The sequence below is a fragment of the Thunnus maccoyii genome, chromosome 24 (assembly GCF_910596095.1).
Source record: "Thunnus maccoyii chromosome 24, fThuMac1.1, whole genome shotgun sequence".
NCBI lineage: Eukaryota > Metazoa > Chordata > Actinopteri > Scombriformes > Scombridae > Thunnus > Thunnus maccoyii.
The window spans coordinates 14,801,283-14,819,505 of record NC_056556.1 but is presented as its reverse complement, the minus strand read 5'-3'; the positions used below and the strand labels follow the sequence as shown (position 1 = coordinate 14,819,505).

At 39.1% G+C, this 18,223-nt stretch overlaps 2 protein-coding genes across 7 annotated transcripts in view; one reads left to right on the top strand and one right to left on the bottom strand.

Annotated features, from left to right (window-relative positions):
- LOC121892176 (metalloreductase STEAP3-like) overlaps positions 1-18,223 on the top strand; it is a 166,818-nt gene that overhangs the window by 126,116 nt on the left and 22,479 nt on the right. For 3 of the 5 annotated variants that reach the window (XM_042405059.1, XM_042405058.1, XM_042405061.1), the window contains exon 3: positions 14,126-14,197. In XM_042405059.1, the coding sequence (XP_042260993.1) occupies positions 14,152-14,197 (46 nt within the window). In that variant the 5' untranslated portion in view covers positions 14,126-14,151. Of the gene's footprint in view, positions 1-14,125; positions 14,198-18,223 lie in introns of those variants that run through there. The other 2 variants (XM_042405064.1, XM_042405062.1) reach the window with 2 other exon arrangements.
- Positions 4,672-9,518, bottom strand: en1b (engrailed homeobox 1b). 2 transcript variants are annotated; one of them, XR_006094314.1, is made up of 3 exons: positions 8,666-9,518; positions 5,041-5,443; positions 4,672-4,805 (listed from the first exon to the last, which is right to left on the bottom strand). XR_006094314.1 is itself a non-coding variant. In XM_042405068.1 (2 exons), the coding sequence occupies exons 1-2, from the start codon at positions 9,207-9,209 to the stop codon at positions 5,112-5,114; spliced, it is 864 nt and encodes a 287-aa protein (XP_042261002.1). In that variant the 5' UTR covers positions 9,210-9,518; the 3' UTR covers positions 4,672-5,111. The 2 variants fall into 2 exon arrangements, 1 of the variants encoding a protein (XP_042261002.1); XM_042405068.1 differs by having other exon boundaries at positions 4,672-5,431.

Below are 18,223 nucleotides of genomic sequence, written 5' to 3'. Positions count from 1 at the left end.
TGAATCAGTTTATCTTTGTATAGCAGTATTCTTTACTGTACCCTGTTTATTTGCTTCACTGTCATTTTCAGTAGCTACGTTCTTTTAGCTTTTTTTTCTGTGTGTCTTAAAACTGAGATCCTCTAACTGTTGGTGGCCCGGCAGACTTATACCATGTAATCTGTAATACTGTGGCTTTGTGCATACTCTCCGTGTCCTCTGTGCACCCTGTGTTTCCACTTGTCATTGCGGTGTACAGTCAGAGAATGTATAGAAACAATCAAAATAGCTGATATGCTGAAGTTGCTTTTTTTTTAGCTGAATAACAACGACGTCTCGTCCTGTCTGAACAGTTTGTGCGCTGACACTCGATTAAAACAGCTGTTTAATGAAACAAACTAGTGCTGTGTCACATCATACAGCTGGAGGAGCTGCATGATGTCACTTACCTCATTTTCTAAATGTTAGTCCAGGAAGAAAATGGATAAGAAAAGCTCTTTTTCTTGCAGTGTGTTTACAGTACATATTATGGAGGCAGCAGCTGAGAGGGAATTACACTAAACTTCTGCACTGAGCACCCCCACCGTCACAGGGCAGTGATCTAAGAAGCTCTTTTAAATAGGCGTGTGTGTGTATGTGTGTGTGTAAGTGCAGAGTCTCTATCTTCTCCTGCTGTTTTGCACATGCTTGTATGTGTCTGCATGGATGCATTTCACTGTGTGTATCCTCATCTTTGTCATTTATCCCTTTAAAGCTTTCAAGAAATAAGTATGTATTTTCCAGAAGCGTGTATCACACACAATAAACGACCCAGTGAACAGCTCGTAGCCCTCTCCTCTTTGTTTGAGTGACAGGTGGTTAGCCTGCATGTTTCTTGACGGTGACCCAAGTTTGTGTGCATCACTGTCCAGCACTCAAAGTAAATATCTTATTATGTTACAGCTGAGGAAAAAAAAACAACTTCTGTGGAGGTGAATCAATGAATCAAAAGGTCAGGAAACATGTTTAGCTGCAAATAATACAGATTAAAGTACAAACGATCCATAATCTAGATTTTCCTATCTTCTTTTTTGGTAAATATTCATGTAAATGTATGCCTTTAATGTTAATGTACACTGTAGGAAAGATATATGCTTGAAAACTAATAAGTGTGAATATAATTTAGGGTGGTATTTTCATTAATTGTAGATATAACTTTACTTAAGTAAAAATACAGTATAAATGATCTTCTATTACAAGTAAAATTCCTGCATTAGAAAGTACAGAATTGCAACCAGTAAGTATTTAATTATGCAGAATTACCCTTTAAAAATGTTAAATTATTATATATTTCATATTATTGTTTTATTGTCACTGATGCTTTCACATATAAACAGCATTTTGATGTTGTAAGATAATGTTACTGTTGGGTAGTTTAAGCTCTAAAAATTCCACGTATTTTATAAGGCAGTCATATATTTTGTATGTAAAAAGTACAATATCTGTCATTGAAATGAAGTAGTATATAATGGAAATACTCAAGTAAAGTACAAGTATCTCAAAATTGTACTCGAGTGCAGAACAAATGTGAGATGTATTTAGCTATCAAAGCTACCTAATGACAATTTCAACACAACATCAGTGCAATGCATGAAGCCTGAAAGGTCGCCATGCACTGGCAACTTTCTGAGCCAATGCAAATAGGCTGCATGTTTGTCAGAAAGCATGATGTGTGTGTGTGTGTGTGTGTGTGTGTGTGTGTTTGATCTTGTTTCCTGGAACCTCATGAATGTAACTTCCCCCTAATGCTAAAAAAAAAATCTTCCTCCAAACTTTCCTAGCAGGGAGTCTACTGCATGATGTTTGTGTTGCACAGTTTACACACTATTGCAATCTTTCCTGCATATTATATAACATCGTTGTTCTCCTTATTGGTCGAGGCTGATTTGTTCCGTGCATGTGTGCTGCTACCTGCTCTGAATCCAACTCCCCCCCCCCCCTCCTCCTTTAAACGGGAGAGATTTCCAGTGTGTATTCTCCTTTTATTGCTTTCATTTGCATATAAATTAAATCCATATTGTGCCTGCGAGGCAGACTATGCTAACTATGCAAACGATCCCTGGCTTTTCTTTGTTTTACAGATAAACCCTCGGCTTCCCTCAATGACAAGGTGGGAGGGAGGGGAGAGAGAGAGAGAGAAATCCTCTCGCTGTTTCATAATTGTATGAATTTTAAATACACTGTCATAAGATCCTCTTCCGCATTCACAGCGGGGAATGAAACTATCATCATAATATTGGAGCTGCAGGGTTAGCTGACCGTGAAGAGCCAAGCAGCCTCTTCACCTCTGCTCACACATGCAGGCCAGATGGCCAAAAAAAAGCCTGAATTCACAAACACATTTAGGCCTGTGTGTGTGTTTCTAAACAGCCTGATAACCTCTTGAATAAAATAAAATCTCTTCAACTAATGCAAAACGCTTTTTTAGTGCAGATTATTAGAACTATTGTTTTCTATAGAATAACAAACAAACCTACATTACTTTCATTCAAATCTGTTTAATAATGTTCAGATTAAATTAGATTTAGTCTCAAACTAACTGAAACCAAATCCTATGAATATTCATTCATACATTTTAGTGAATAGTGACGTTAAATTATTCCTAATATTGCTGTGGACCCCTCAGGAAACCCCTTCCAATGACCCCTGGAGGTTTCAAGTGCTGGAAAGATGCTGCAGGGAAGCTGACACTTATAAAACATTTTTACCTGCAGCTGACTCTCCTGCTCTCCTGGAAGAAGCTAATTTTTGCTTTTTTTAAAAATAATAATAATAATATAGCTGTGCAATGGGGAAAACAATTCAAAACAATTCAATTTTCGCTGATTAACATGCGCAATATTGTCTGCACGTCACCCTTGAGGTACAAGTAGTCTTCATAAATAACTACAAATAAAAAGGTCATTGTTTTAAAATGGTAATTAAAATTTAAAACCTGCCTATAAACTAACAGCAAGCCCCTCGTCGTTATTATTGAAATCAATTATTAACAGGCTATGCTGTGCGCTTATTAAATCCCTGCTCTATAGGCAGAGCTGCTCAACGCAAACGCAGCAGCAGCGTTTGAAATAATTAAAAAGGCTGAAAGTCGGAGGCCGTGAATGCTGCTGCTGCTCCTCCGCTGCTGCTGCTGCTGCTGCTGCTGCCGCCTCAGACCTCTGCAGGCTTCTTAGCTCTTAATTAAATAATCCGATCCGCTACCGGCTGTATATAAGCGACGCTACCAAACACAAATCATATAAATCAGTGTTGGTTGTTTAGAGCGCGCACAGTCGCGCGTGTTACATGCTGACACTTCAAACTAATCAGTCAGATTTCTTCAGAATTAAATACAAAAGAAATTCAGCTGTCAGGATGAGAAACATTCCTCCTCATTAACATTTTATTTGTAAAGAAATGTTTGTGTATTATATCTTCTCTAAACAAAGCTGTATGTCCACAGCAATAATAAAGTTTCTCACGGGCCGTTTTGAGTGACTGAATATTATCTCGGATCAGCTGAATCTACACTATTAACAGTGACGGCAAATGCAAATTATAAGTGCATCCTAATAACTGATACAACAAGCTGTCAAATAAAGAAAGAAACAGGTTGACTCGTCACTATAATGCAACATAAGTATCATAAACTCAAAAAAACCCCCATAAAATTAGTCTTCAGTTTCTCCCTCGTAAAGACCCTCATATAACTTTTTAATAATATATTATGATTTTATACGTAATGTTCAACTGTGGATTGAAGAATAAAAGAAAAAAAAGTTTTTCTTATTTTAACTGACAGAAGAAAAAGTGAAGTTTATATGTTTAGAGCTCTATTTACATCTCCAACAATTGAGCAAAATTTGCAAACAATCACTTGAATTACTCAATAGCCGCTGTAGTTATAATGCAAACAGCTTCCACTCAGACAAAACTACTATTACTCAGTCTGACTGCTCTGGCTGACCTTGTAGTGTTAGACACACACACACACAGAGAGAGAGAGAGAGAGAGAGAGAAACACACGCCATGTCAGAGTTCACAGCCAGGCTCTATCAAACCTGAACCTGAGGTCACATGAGGTCACAATGAATCCCGCGTAGAAACCAGGTGCTTCTGCGTCTACAACCACTCTGACACGTTCCTGCGATAATATTCACTCCATCAAAAGCTCAGCTGAGTTTAGCAGAGAAGTTGAAATGTTGTAAAACGCTCGAAATAGATTCATTAATAGTTATCCATCACGGAGAAACTAGCAGGGTCTGACTGAAAGATGAACTGTGGTGAAACAGGAGCTGCTTCTAGTGTGTGAGTGTGTGTGTGTGTGTGTGTGTGTGAGGGTGTTTCTGCCACAACCACCTTTCTCAAATATCAAAATACTACAAATGCTGGATGTGAAATACTCCTCATAACCGAAGCTGTTAATGACAGTTTGCGCCTTTAAATTCGCTGCGTGATATCTGAGTCAAATGTATTTTAAATGTTCATATCGGCATTTTATAAGGATGTTTGGGGTTAAAGTCACGCTCGTTTTTTTTAAAGTGAAATAATGATAGGCCTATTTTTTAATTATGGGTTGTTTTTTTTAAAATCCCAAAACATTATAACCGACCACTCTTCAATGCTTCACGCTGTAAACACGAATGAAAGAAAGAAAAATGAACTCCATCCATCTAACTTTCTCTCTTTTTTTTTATTTCAGACTACATGTGAACATATTAAAATCTTTGGCTTGTCTGCGAACTGATGTGTTGAAGGAAATAATGCGGGACAGGACACCACAAAACCTAGAGAGCCAATCAGACATCCTAAAAAAAAAACAAAAAAAACAAAACAATGAGCGACAGACGGAAAGGATGGAAATGTCCAGCAGGTAGTGACCGGATGAGAGATGAGCTCATACCTGAAATTAAATATACTGTATACAACATGATAACTGCAGTGGCTATATAAACTTTAATAACGATCGTTCATTTATATAATTATGTCCATATACTGTTACCATAAACAGAAATCTGTGTTTTTAAATAGCGTTTACCCCACCTCAAGTCCATTTTTTAAAATTTTTCATTATCTCCAAAAGAGTGAGGCCCTCAGCAGGAATGTCCGGGTCTCTATTCACTGTCCTCCTTTTCCTCCTGCACGGTGGTCGTTGAATGGTTGTAAAGTCCTTGAGCCATGAGCTGCAGGGCCAGGCCGTTCTTGTAGCCGGTGGCCTTTTTAATCTTGGCCCTCTTATTCTGGAACCAGATTTTAATTTGGGACTCGTTCAGGTTGAGTTCCTGGGCCAGAGACTGTCTCCGCTGCTCCGTTATGTACCGGTTGGCCTGGAACTCGGTTTTCAGTCTCTGCAGCTGTTCGGCCGTGAACGCTGTCCTGGGCCGCTTGTCCTCCTTGGTGCTCTTCTTCTTTTTCAGTTTCCGTGTCCTCGGGCCTGGTGTGGAAACAACAATGGCACGAACACGTAAATGTCAGAGTTGAACCCTCACATATGAAATATTTCTTCCAAGGCTGGAGCACATGTTACATATGAGGCGCTAATATTTACCATCAAAGCTGCTGCTTATATCGACTGAGCTTCTTTCTCTCTGATGACAGATGAAAGCGTCTTATTATCTGGTCAATGTGATCAAATGCGTCACCAGAGTGTTTGATATGAATGATTTGGTCAGTGCGTAAGTCACGCAGGCGCACATAGAGCGTCCTGGATGCTCTCTTTATTAGATTTTTAAAGATGACTTATCATTTTAATCATTTTTACCGTTATCTGATTGGCTCCTCATTATTCATATACTACTGTACATTACATCTGGACTCGCTGAGGTGACATCATGCAGAAAGAAAGCCACACTTTGCTGTTTTGGGCCTCAACCCAAACCAGGGTTTAGTTCTAATGAGCATTCATCATGAAAACGTGAAACATTTGAACTTTTACAAGACAAATAAATACTACAGCGTAATAACACGCTACTCTCTGGCTGCTAGCTGACAGCAGAGGCTTAGTGGTGTAAATAGAAGTGATGCTTTCATAACAACACAAACCGGAGAATTACACTGATTTGTAATCGGCCTTTATTATTAAAGCTACGTGGATTTTCTCACCGGCGTTTAACAGTTACTGAGCTGCCACTGAGGTTATAAAGCCACAATCACGCGTGACTATTAATTACTGTTCAACTAATATTAACTAATATTCAATTAAAACGAACCTGCTGAGGTCACAGGTGTGTAAATGCCAATTAGCCAATTAGAAGAGAAATTAGGTCTCAGCATTTCATGCAGGAAGTATCCAACAATTTGTTTCACCCTTCACAGCTTTTTAAAATTAGTTTGTTTGTTTTTTTGGAGGGAAATAAGCGAGAAAATGTTGCTGCAAAAATCGGACACGAATCATTTTTTTTAAAGTGTAAAATCTACATGTGTGTATATATAGATATAAACATGTGATGCTGGTTCATTAGAGACACTCAGGCCTTTGTGTGAAGTCTATGCAGACACTCATATCTGACTTGTGATTTGGCCAAAACAAGCAGCGACCCGCCGCCTCGCTGACAATCAAATAAAGTGAGTCTCTGCAGAAAACACAGGTTAACATATCTCAATGTTCTCTGCAGAGAAAACAAAATACAATGAATGGAAAGCATCCAGGTGTGTGATTTCTTCATCATATAGGCTAAACATGTATATTCAGCGCGTTGTAAGGACAAATCTGACCGAAATGTATCATTAAATAAAGCTCAAGAAGGAAAGTTTGGTGATTTCAACTAATTTGCATTAGAGCACAACGCGTCATAGGTCACTGTAGTAAGTGTGTGTATTTATGAGTGAAGGCAGGACATGCGTTGTGAAGTCAGACCCGGATGACACACATTTTATCCAATAGGCTGCTCACAACACACAAGACTGAAAGAAAGCTTCATAAAGCATAAAAACACAACAAACCCAATATAACAAACTACACAGAAAATAGATCCTTATAAAAAGTAAAAAAGGGGGTTTGACCGTCATCCTTCATTACCTTTAACTCACTATTATGATCATGAAAATGACAAACCCGTTAAAAACAACGTGACATCATCACGTTAATGGATGTGTAATATGAAGACTACAGCCGAACACAACACACCTTTCCAAACAGGAAAAATCCGTGTTATTCTTCATAACTGACTTTAAACAATGACGTCAGGAAATCAGGACTTAATTCTGTGTCCTGCGGCCATTTTTACAATTATTAAATAAGAACACTTTATGTCCTTTAAAGTATAGAAGCTTCTGCATCCTTTTAACCAACTTTAGTCTCCAAACACTGAATGTGGACTAATAACAGCTGATAGCTACAAAACCAGTTAGACTGTAATATTAGGAGGAATAAATAACGAAGAAAACCAACACAACAACACTGTGGGTTCACACTTCTCTACACTCGTGATTTTTTAAATAAAGCACAACAATGATCCGTGAGAGCATCACCTCTGTCGACTACATGACTTTTTCTGACTTTCTATTCTCTGTGTTTTTTCTGGAAATAGTTTTAAAACCACCTTCAAATTCCTCAAGATAACATAAACACTGAATTTGAGAATCTTTGCATATTTTTTCTATATTTTATTTGGTCAAATACGAAAAAAGAAAAACATTCAAATGAGGCCTTAAAAGAAATCTCTCTGATGATACTCAATTTTTTTATTGGAACTTGAAATAACTGGTATGAGCTGCTCAGTGTGATGTTGTTATACTAGCCCTTATAATAATACATCAACATAATGTTTTATATTTATGTAACTGATTCCTTCTTAATATAATTTAATTTAATATTTCGTTGATGACTGATATTTTTGTTACAGCACTCTAAATGTATTTATATTTGTCTAACAGAACTGAGATATTTGAGCTATGTTGTGCTTTTCTGACAAACCAAACACAGCAGCAGCAGCAATATTTTAGCTATTATATTTAACACAACTCTCAACTTCCAACAGCTTATTGCACCATATTTAGTGAACAGTGTATAATATTCTTCTCGCCCAACAGCAACACAAAGAAGACAGAAGAGTTTTCACCAACAACAGACTACATTTACACAAGACATGAAGGCCCACAATTACATTTATTGGAGAGAACTTTTTTTTTTAGCGTCATGTTATGAAATTGCACTAAAAATAACAGCACTGATTTTTGAGCAGACTTATTATAGCTACAGGCCAGGAGCAAATAGCTTGTAAGAAATAGCTTAGCGACATACAATCACTCATAATGCGCTTCATTGTGCGTAAATGTCTGTGTGCATGTGTGTGTGAGAGACACACAGAGAGAGAGAGATGATTTATGGGAACTGTTTTCTTTAATTTAGTGATCTTTTGCTGTCTTTCTAAACCTTATTTTCATATTTTTAAACTCTGTTGTTTTTTAAAAAATCTCCAAAATGGCTTGTATAAAAGAAATGCTCTGTTCTGATTGGATGAATCAAAGCCACACTGTGACTGCGTTACAAGGAGAAATTAAACCCTAAATATTGCCAACCTTAAAGTCCCTCTCATAACTTTGACAAAGGTGTTTAGAGGAAGTGTGTCAGGAAGGGTTTTTATTTAAATGGCCACTGTGAGAAAGACAGTTTCCCCAACACTCAAACAGGCGATAGACTATATTTGTGGGACTATTAGCGCCTTACCAGATGAGGGCCGGTCCGAGTACCGTGTACAGTAAACCCAAGCGGGCCACAACAGCGGCTGGCTTTCTTTCGTTGTGGGCGGAGAAGCTCCATTGCTGCCACTCACAATCATAATTGACGAGGGGCTGTCTGCATATCTGATAGTCCCGTTGCTCGCCGGTTCGCCTTGTTTCGACGAGTTCTGCTTGGAAGACGGCGAGGACGACGACGAGGAGGAGGAGGAAGAAGAGGGCGAGGAGGAGGAGGAGGTGCTGTCGCTGCTGCAGTTGGAGTCCAGGCAGAGGCTGCCGGTATGTGGCCTCGCTACCAGCGGGTTGACGTTTTCTCTACCCGGCGTCTGGCTCCGGTCGCGGTAGCTCGCCTCCTTTTTGCAGCCGAAGTCCGGCCGGAGGATGTTGTCGATAAAAAAGTTGGTGGTTCTGTGGGCCTGCTGGGCGGCCTGGTGGGGTAAAATCATGGGAGGGGATGGGAGGTTCGGCGACAGGGACATGCTCTCCTCCTCGGTCGAGTCCCGGCCGCTGTTGGGCTCCTTTTGCTCTTCCATATAGCTGGTGACGGTGAGAAATTTCGACCTCTCCACACCAAACTCCACTTGTTGCTCGCTCTCCCGCCCCCCGTCGGTATCCAATTTAGACGGACAGCATGTAAAAAAACAAGCCTTCTCGCTGGAATAAAACGAATAAATACCTGTGTTAGTTTATAATATCACCTACAGCGGCGACATGTCGTCTCCTAATAGTCTTCCGAGACCTGGCATAGCGACTAGCTCCCCGTTATAACCAGTGTCCGTGCCTCTCCCCGGTGCAGCATAATATCTGTGTATTCCTAAACTCTCCTAAACCGCGTTATCTCCCCTCGTCTGTTTTTTTTTTCTTTCTCTTACACCCAGTGTGCGCGTACACACGTGCAGCGGACCAATCAGCTGCGGAGATCGTCCCTGTCACAATTGACGGCGTCCAATTAGGGTTTAGGACGCGCCGCGCACGAGCACGCGCCCTCGTAGCCCGCGCGTAGTTGGATCGATTTCGGTGAGGCGCACGTGCATACACATGTACACAGCAAAACAAAAACAACAGTGAGATAGCAGTGAGTGAAAATGCCATGCGGGAACACAGTAAGTTATGGAAAATGTGTTTTTTCATTTAAATTTATGTAGTTAAATCACATTTCTGATTATGTAGACTATTGTTTTATTGTAAGAATACTAATTGGAGATTAATTTAGAAAAAATATATATCACTGAAATTACTTTAGGCTGTGGTAATTTTCATTTTAATTTACCTACAGTCTTCTGATGTCTCCTGCGCCTCTCTGCAGAGGCCTAATGTAGATATATAATTCATAATTTGGCTCGTGCCTTATATTTTAAGGCTGCAGCACAATTAATCCTCTTAAAATGAAGGTGATAGGGCTGGAAACGTTATTTTAGAAAAAGAAAATGAAAGAGAACAAACCCTTACACAAACAAAACCCAATAATTCTCAAAGATAAACGTCTCTAAAAAGGTTTATTTGGACATTTCCAGTATCACCAGCCTTTTCTTTTCTCTTCAATGGCATTTTTCACGTCCTTTCAGCTTCTGTAGCTCCTGTGTGACGCATCTAGGCCACATTTATGATTCAGATTTTGGATAATCTAGCTTGTGGCAGCACCACAAAACACATTCACTCATGTGAAAAATACCAGGACAAAAAAAATTTGAACTTTACAGAAACAGAAAAAGGCCTAGAAAGCAGGAATGTGTCCCGATAATTAACGGTGGTTTTGTAAAATCTCTAGAAAAAGAATAAAACGGCCATCAAGCTCTAATTGGCGATTTGAAATAATACTATTAATAATGATAATAGCATGAAAGTGGGGACGTGTTGATGTTTAACACGGCCGCAGTGAAATCTTTATCCCGCAGGCCGGAGTGGGAAGCCATGGCTACTTAATTAAATTCCAATTAGGACAGTATCAATATGCTGTTTAGCCGCAGCGCCATTGTGGGTAAATGAGCACTCAGTCTGCTCTTATCTGGCGCCGCAAAGAGAGGCTCCTTGAGAGGGGCTGCAAGAGATAATTTATAGCTTTTAATTAGTCTTCATTCCGCCCGATCAGCCCGGTGTTCATCACGGGGAGAGGGCTGAATAAAACCCGAGTCAAAAACGCTGTCACCGGTCCCTGGCAGGGCCCTTAATCAAAGTGAAGCAGGGGCCGCGCTATTTCCAAGGTGCTGATAAAGCTTGTTGAATAATAGCGGGGGCCCTCGGAGACACCATTTGCAGAAATGACTTTATTGACGGCTTAACGTTGGTGATTCATTTTACCTTTCATGTATTGGGAGTCGGATTTGTCGCCGTAATAGGATGATAAATGCACTGACGGAGCGCAGCCCCGTTTTTATTGAGTAGCCTATATATACTGGGTGCTTCAGCAGCAGGGACGCACCGCACGCACGCACACACACACACACACACACACACACACACACACACACACACACACACACACACACACACACACACACACACACACAGTCATGATGAGCCTTGTTGAAAAGCTGATGTTCTGTCTGTAAGTAAAGGCAGTGTGTGTGTGTGTGTGTGTGTGTGTGTGTGTGTGTGTGTTTGTGTGGATTGTACCTGAAATTACTTCTATGATACAAACAAGAAAATCATTCATTTCAGGCAACTCCGTTGATTTGAAGGATTAAATGAAACAAACACCAAACAAAGGCAAACTATACAATTGCTCTACATCCAACATTTGTTTGCTTTTCTATTATTTATATTGTCTTCAGATGATTCCAGCTGAAATTCCAGCTTGTTATCAGGCCTATAAAACTAGTCTGAACCCTTTAAAACAGCCAACACTCTTGTCACATCATCCAAACTCTATGTCTCAAACTATGAATTGAATTATCCCACAACAGTTTGTTGTTTTATGACAAGATGTGTGATATTTCTAAAAAAAACTGTACATTTGTTTTAGAGTTACAGTTTTTTCATAAAGTAAAAAAAGTCTTTGAGCTTCATAAATAAAATTGATTAGGACTATATTTGAAATGAAAAGGTGTGATGTGTAGAAACTTCAAATAATAATCCACTGCAGTAAAATCAAACTCCCAAAATGACTAAAGGAAGAGCTCGCATCTGAAAAAAAGTCATTTTTGTCACCCAAAAATAGTTCAGTCTAATTTGAGTCTTTATAATGTTCAAATATAAACAACAGCAGCTTCATTGTCCTCATGCAGTGTAATAGAAAAGATTTACTTTGATCAAATCTTTAGTGATCAAAGTAGATTCAGTTTTAACCCCCAGAAAGGCTGCATTAATGAAGAAAACAGTCATCTTCTCCACAACAGTAACAAATTAGCCCTGCATCATATTTTATGGCCACAAAGCATATTTTACTTTTTGGCTCATGTCTACTCCAACTATGCTTCTCTGTGTTGTCAGAAATTTCCGATTTTTTTTTTTCAACTTCAGGTGGCTCTGTTTGTGGCACCAAAAAAAAAAAATCCCAGCAAAAATCATCTTCTTCACTTTATCAGATGGCTTCAAAATGTTTCAGATGACTAAATAACTGTGATGCTCAGAGGAAAGTTGTGAAGCTGTGGGTGGCTTCTGTCTGCAGCTGCATGCTTGTGCTGTCACCCAGTGGAGGAAGACGGGAAACAGGGCTCTGTTAAATCATTATCTTCATCTTTCCAGGTTCAGGTTAAAGGGGAAAGTGAGCAGTATATTATGATCTTATATATTGTAGCTGAACAGTCAGTTAATTACAGCTAAATGTGTTTATGTCTTATAGGAGGCTGTGAAGGTCCTGTGTAAGTTTTTAAGGGGTTTTAGTATATTTTACAAAAAAAAAAGTAAGAAAAAGAGAATGTAATAAGATTACTGAGCAGAGGTTCAATTATCACCTTCCTTCAGTATATAGACAAAGACCATCTTAAATTGGACATAAAAGTTTATTGGGGGGGTTCCTGATAGGAAACACTGGGAGGACTGATCCACATCTGGAAGGTCAACAGCAAATACAGGACTTTGGCGACATCTAGTGGCTGAAGTGTAAATGGCATGTACATGTTTGACCCTGTTTCACCTCTGACATGGTTTTCAGTCACCATACACAGTGACAAACCAACCAGCCTTTGTTCTTGACTATTATTTGATATGTTTATTTTAAAAGATTTGTCCTTCACCTTCTAAAACAATGTAGTTTTTACATGTATGAGAAAGGCACTGTAAATAGTAAGAAAGGGTGGAAAACTGACAATTAAATTCCTCCCGTTGAGCTGGAAATGAACTTTCAGGCAACTATAAGAATGATGAAATATTTAAAAATGTCAGAATCTGACTGAAAATACATCTTGACAAACTATTTCTAAATGAATTCAATACATACTGCTTACATTAAATCTTCTTTTAGGCAAGGCTGCATTAGAACAGCATTTATAAACTAAATATAAGTTCAAATGTAATGAAATAAGGTAAAAATGAAATACAAACACAGCAAATTATGGATAATTTGTATCATTTGTACTAATAACAACATTTAAAAATAGTTTAAAATTTAATATAATGATTTTTAATTTCTTGATTAAAATATCAGAAATATTATTAGACTTGGAAAAACATGGCCACTTTTTATCCAAACATCTTTTTGTTTTACATAATTTTTATTTTGTGACAATGGCACTCATTTCTTTAAAAAAATGCACAATAATAAATTTAAGATTTTCATATGCCTGATTGAGATTTCCATATATATCAACTCTTTTCAGCACATCAACAAATTCTTGCTGGTACTGTTGTGTTTGTCCACTAGATGTCAGAGTAAAGCAGCTGAAAGACACTTTATGAACTGTGTCCATCATTTCACTATAACTAAGCAAGAACATAAACAAGGGTTACAAAGCAAAACAGGAGCATTAATCAATGACAAATAGTGACATGGAAACAAAATGAATGGTTCTCTTCCTTCATAAAAGCCAATACAACCCATATAAAAAAGCATTTTTCATTTAAAATGTCTGAAAAATAAAGTATATTAGATTAAAAAAATATATTGATAATTTCAAATATCTCAACTTGTCTCACAAATCTAAACACTGAGGCTATAAAACCTGTGAAACCATCTGATGAAGAATGACCACCAGCTTCAAACTGGTGGATAAATCTTGTGTTTTCCATTTTCACATTTCATCACTTTGTGCCACAAGTGTCAAATTTAAGAACATCTGTGGTGATGTGACACAAACGTTGAAGAGATTTCACAAACGAGAATGAAATTGGACTTTCTCCATCCCATCCCTCTCTGCCATACAAGCCCTTTCAAACATTGAAATGCCAGCAATGTACAGAGGACATGTTTGCATACTAAACGATGATTATCATTCACTGAGTTTCCTCTCTCTCTCTCTCTCTCTCTCTCTTTCTCTCTTTCTTTCTCTCTGTTTGTGTCTCTCTCTCTAAGGTCCAGGCTCTCTGCAGTAATAATACATGAAGGGCTCCTCTCGCTCATCCATTAATCAGGAGGGAAGCTTAGGTAAAGGAGGGCTGATCTTTGGCCTTCACACACATACACACACCCTCACCTACCATTAATAATTGAGCGGATATTAATGCAGATAAATAATTAAGCTTTCGGGGATCTTTTTAGAGTCCTAATGAGAAGTGGGCGACAGATAGCTCCTTAGTCTTATTACATCTTGCTGAGAAGTTTGTGAAAGCTTCAGTTGAAGATAAATGGGCCTCATTTACAAATTGGCAAATGAAATCGATGCGGACACTTTGCTGGTCTTGCGTTAACAAAATCACAAGTCTAACATTGCTGCATGTTGTTGCTATAAAGCAGAAACTCAGATAATGTGTTAAAATGTCTCGACAGCTACTGGATGGATTACTATGAAATTTGGAAAAACAATTAATGCATTAATTATCATTATGTGTTATGAAACTTTCCACATTTTTTCGAGCATTAATAATAATTAAAATCCTGTTTAAAGCCGTTATAGTAATACGTTTTTGTTCACTCTTTGATTGGCAGTGTAATCTGACACATCAAGCATGTTGAGCAGTGTGTGTGAAGCGCCGTATGAATGCGTGACTGAAGGGGTCTTGATTTGTGTGTGTGCATGCATGTGTGTGTGTCCTCATCAGCCATGCTGCCTGGGGCCACTCTAACCTTTCAGTCGACTCTCTGAGGATCGCCTCTCTCATCTGGCATCCTCGGCCTGTCACTGTTATCAGCCAGAGGAGAGATGAAAGATATAGTCCTCATTGGCTTTGTTACAATAAAAGCCGCCCGCTCCAATGACTTATTTCCGTAACCTTTACTCCCCATATATTCATTAAAGACAGATTGCATGTCATGGGATTACAAAAAAACACTCTTAAGAGACACGCTAATAAATTAATGATACCTCGAATAAGTCGTTATCAGATTTGAAAGCAGACAGTTTGAGTAGATTTAATTAAATTATTATGAAGCAACTGATATAAGTACATTTGAATGTAAGGCGTAACCCTGGACTTCATTGCAGTTGCTTTAATAGCAAGCAATGACTCAACAATGAAACACAAATACTCATAGATGTATATTAGCAGCATGATTTGATGGTGTACAGGAAGAACGGTGGAACCATTTCGGCAGCTCTAAAACTCCTATCTGTCATGACAACGCTGAGGGAGAAGGCAGGACATGAATAATGACAGCCTACAAAGAGGGGAGGAGGAGGAGGCAGAGGTGGATGATGGTTGACGGGATAAAGGAAGAAGTGTGTACGTGTGATTGATCTCTGCGTAGTCTCCTTTAGACTCCGATTATTACCCGGCCTTGAGAACAAGACAGAGATGTGTTTTTGACAGTTATGCCATTTTCCTGCCTGCCTGCAAATCATCAGGGTGCATGTGTGTGAGTTCTCGTATTTCTGCGTGCAACCATCAGCTGTCCTCACAAAGATAGAAATGTAATGGCTTAAAGTGAAGACATTTTTGATATCATAGAGTAAGCCCTGGATTTAAGGACTTAAAATTAAGGATTACTTTTAGGATAAAGTGTAGAATTTATAATAAAAATTTGCATTCAATTTAGAGTTGTTTTACATTCAGAATTAGGATCAGGGTTTAAGTTTGGGTAAGGTATGTAAGGAAAAGAGTAAGGGTTAGAGAAGAAATACACTCATGCTGAGAGTTAGATGAGAAGATTGATAGCACTCTCATGTATGTACGCTAAATATGAAGCTAAAGCCAGCAGGTGATTAGCTTACCTTAGTGCTAAACTGGAAACAGGGGGAAACAGCTAACTTAGTTCTGTCCAAAGCACATAACTCCCTGGTGGTATCAAACTCTCAAAATCAAATAAACATATTTCTCAAAATGTAAATACATGCCATACCCAAACTAAAACTTCATAGTGTCACTTTACAGTAGAGCTATCTTAAGAAATTCCAAACAATCAAGAGCAAGTAAAGGTTGTTAACAAGGCCTTAACTGGTCATACAATATTACTTATAGACAATATTTCTTGCCTTGTTTCAGAATTAAATATGACAAAAAAGAATATATTTTCATTATGGTTTTGGGAGGTTCCTTTGTGTTGCAGACTAGCTCCTGTCTTATTTTAGCCAAGAAGATGAAGAAGAAGATTTTAGCCATTTATTAATTGGTTCATTGATTGATTGACAATTTCTCCAAATCCAAGTTGTATCTCATTTTGTCCAACCAACTGTCCAAAACCCCCAAGTATGTAGTAATATGTCTAATTAACATTGAGGACAGAGAAAATGACATAGAAAACAATTGATTGATTATTAATCATTCAAATAGCAGCTTTAAGCAAATGAAAACACTTTCACTAGCTGCCACTGCTGCCTTTCAGGTTTATGTCTTTTCAAGTGTCTCATACAACAACAATAAGCTTTGGCATTATTCAAGAATGACAATTCAGTGCATCTTAATGTCTCTGAGGACAGTGATACAATCAGTGGAAATCCAAGAGGCCAGTGTTACAGATGACAAGTGATGAAAAGAGGTGAAGAAAAAAACCCATAAGGCCACTGAAATACTGTACAATAAACTTCTCACAAGAATGGATAGACACATGTGCAAGTACTCACGATGTCATGTGCTGCATTTGACAGATGTGTTCATGAATCTGGACGCTAATGTCTTATGTGTATTGTCTTAACCCTGAGTTCAAACACACATGTAATCATCTAACGTGCAATCACAGTGAAATGTAATCCCACTAGTTCCTTCAATTTGTGCATTAGAAAGAGTTTAAATAGAAAAGGAATAGTAATAAATATATATGTATGATTGGGAGGGCATCCTGAGCCTCTCAGTGCTGGCCTGGTTTACCCAGTACCTTCTTCCCAACTGCAGCAGGGAGAAAAGGCCGTTACCCGGGTGGTTGGGATCCTTAATGATTCTCCTAGCCTTATTCTTGCAGGGCCTGGTGTAAATAACCTTTAGGCAGGGTAGAGCACCACCTATTATATGTTCAGCTGAACGAACTACTCTTTGCAGGGCCTTGCGGTTCTGTTCGGTGCTGTTCCTGTAACAGGCAATGATATCAGGACACTTTCGATGGGGCAGGAGTAGAAATTCCTCAGTATTTGAGGGGATACACCAAATGTCCTCAAGCATCTGAGGTGAAACAGTCTCTGCCTTGCCTTTCTCACCACTGAGTCAGTATGCAGCGCCCAGGTCGGGCCCTTGGTGATGTGGACACCAAGGTACTTGAAGCTGTCCAACCTCTCCACCGAGGACCCGTTGAAATTAAGGGGAGCACAGTTCCTTCCCTGCTTCTTCCCAAAGTCCACTATCAGCTCCTTGGTCTTGCTGACCTTCAGGAGTAGGTTATTGTCCTGACATCAGCAGATCAGGTCCTCTATTTCCTTCAGGTAGGCCTTTTTATTGGGATCTGTGATCAGGACCACCACAACTGTGTCGTCAGCAAACTTGATGATGGTGTTGGAGTAAAAAGTGGCTTCACACTCATGTGTGTACAGGGAGTACAGCAGGGGGCTCAAAACGCAGTCCTGAGGTGCTCCAGTGTTAAGGATGAGGATAGAAGAGGTGTATCCACCTACCCTCACCACCTGGGGTCTGCCCATCAGGAAGTCAAGAATCCACATGCACAGTGTGGTGTTTAATCTTTGTGACAAACCCGGAGGGAACTACGGTGTTGACTGAACTGTAGTCAATGAACAGTAATCTCACATAGTTCCCTTTCTTGTCCAGGTGAGAAAGGGTGGTGTGGAGGATGTGTGCTATGGCATCTTCCTTTGATCGATTGGGACAGTAGGCAAACTGTAGTGGGTCCAGTGTGCTGGGTAGTGAGGAGCAGATGTAATCCTTGACCAGCCATTCAAAGCACTTCATCACTACAGAGTTGAGTGCCGCTGGGCTGTAGTCATTCAGGCAGGCTGCTCTTATTTTCTTGGGCACAGGAATGATGGTGGACTTCTTGAAGCATGTGGGTATGACAGACTGAGCCAGGGACAGGCTGAATATCATTGTGAACAGCAGTGCTAGTTGGTCAGCACATAGTTGGAGGACCCCTCCC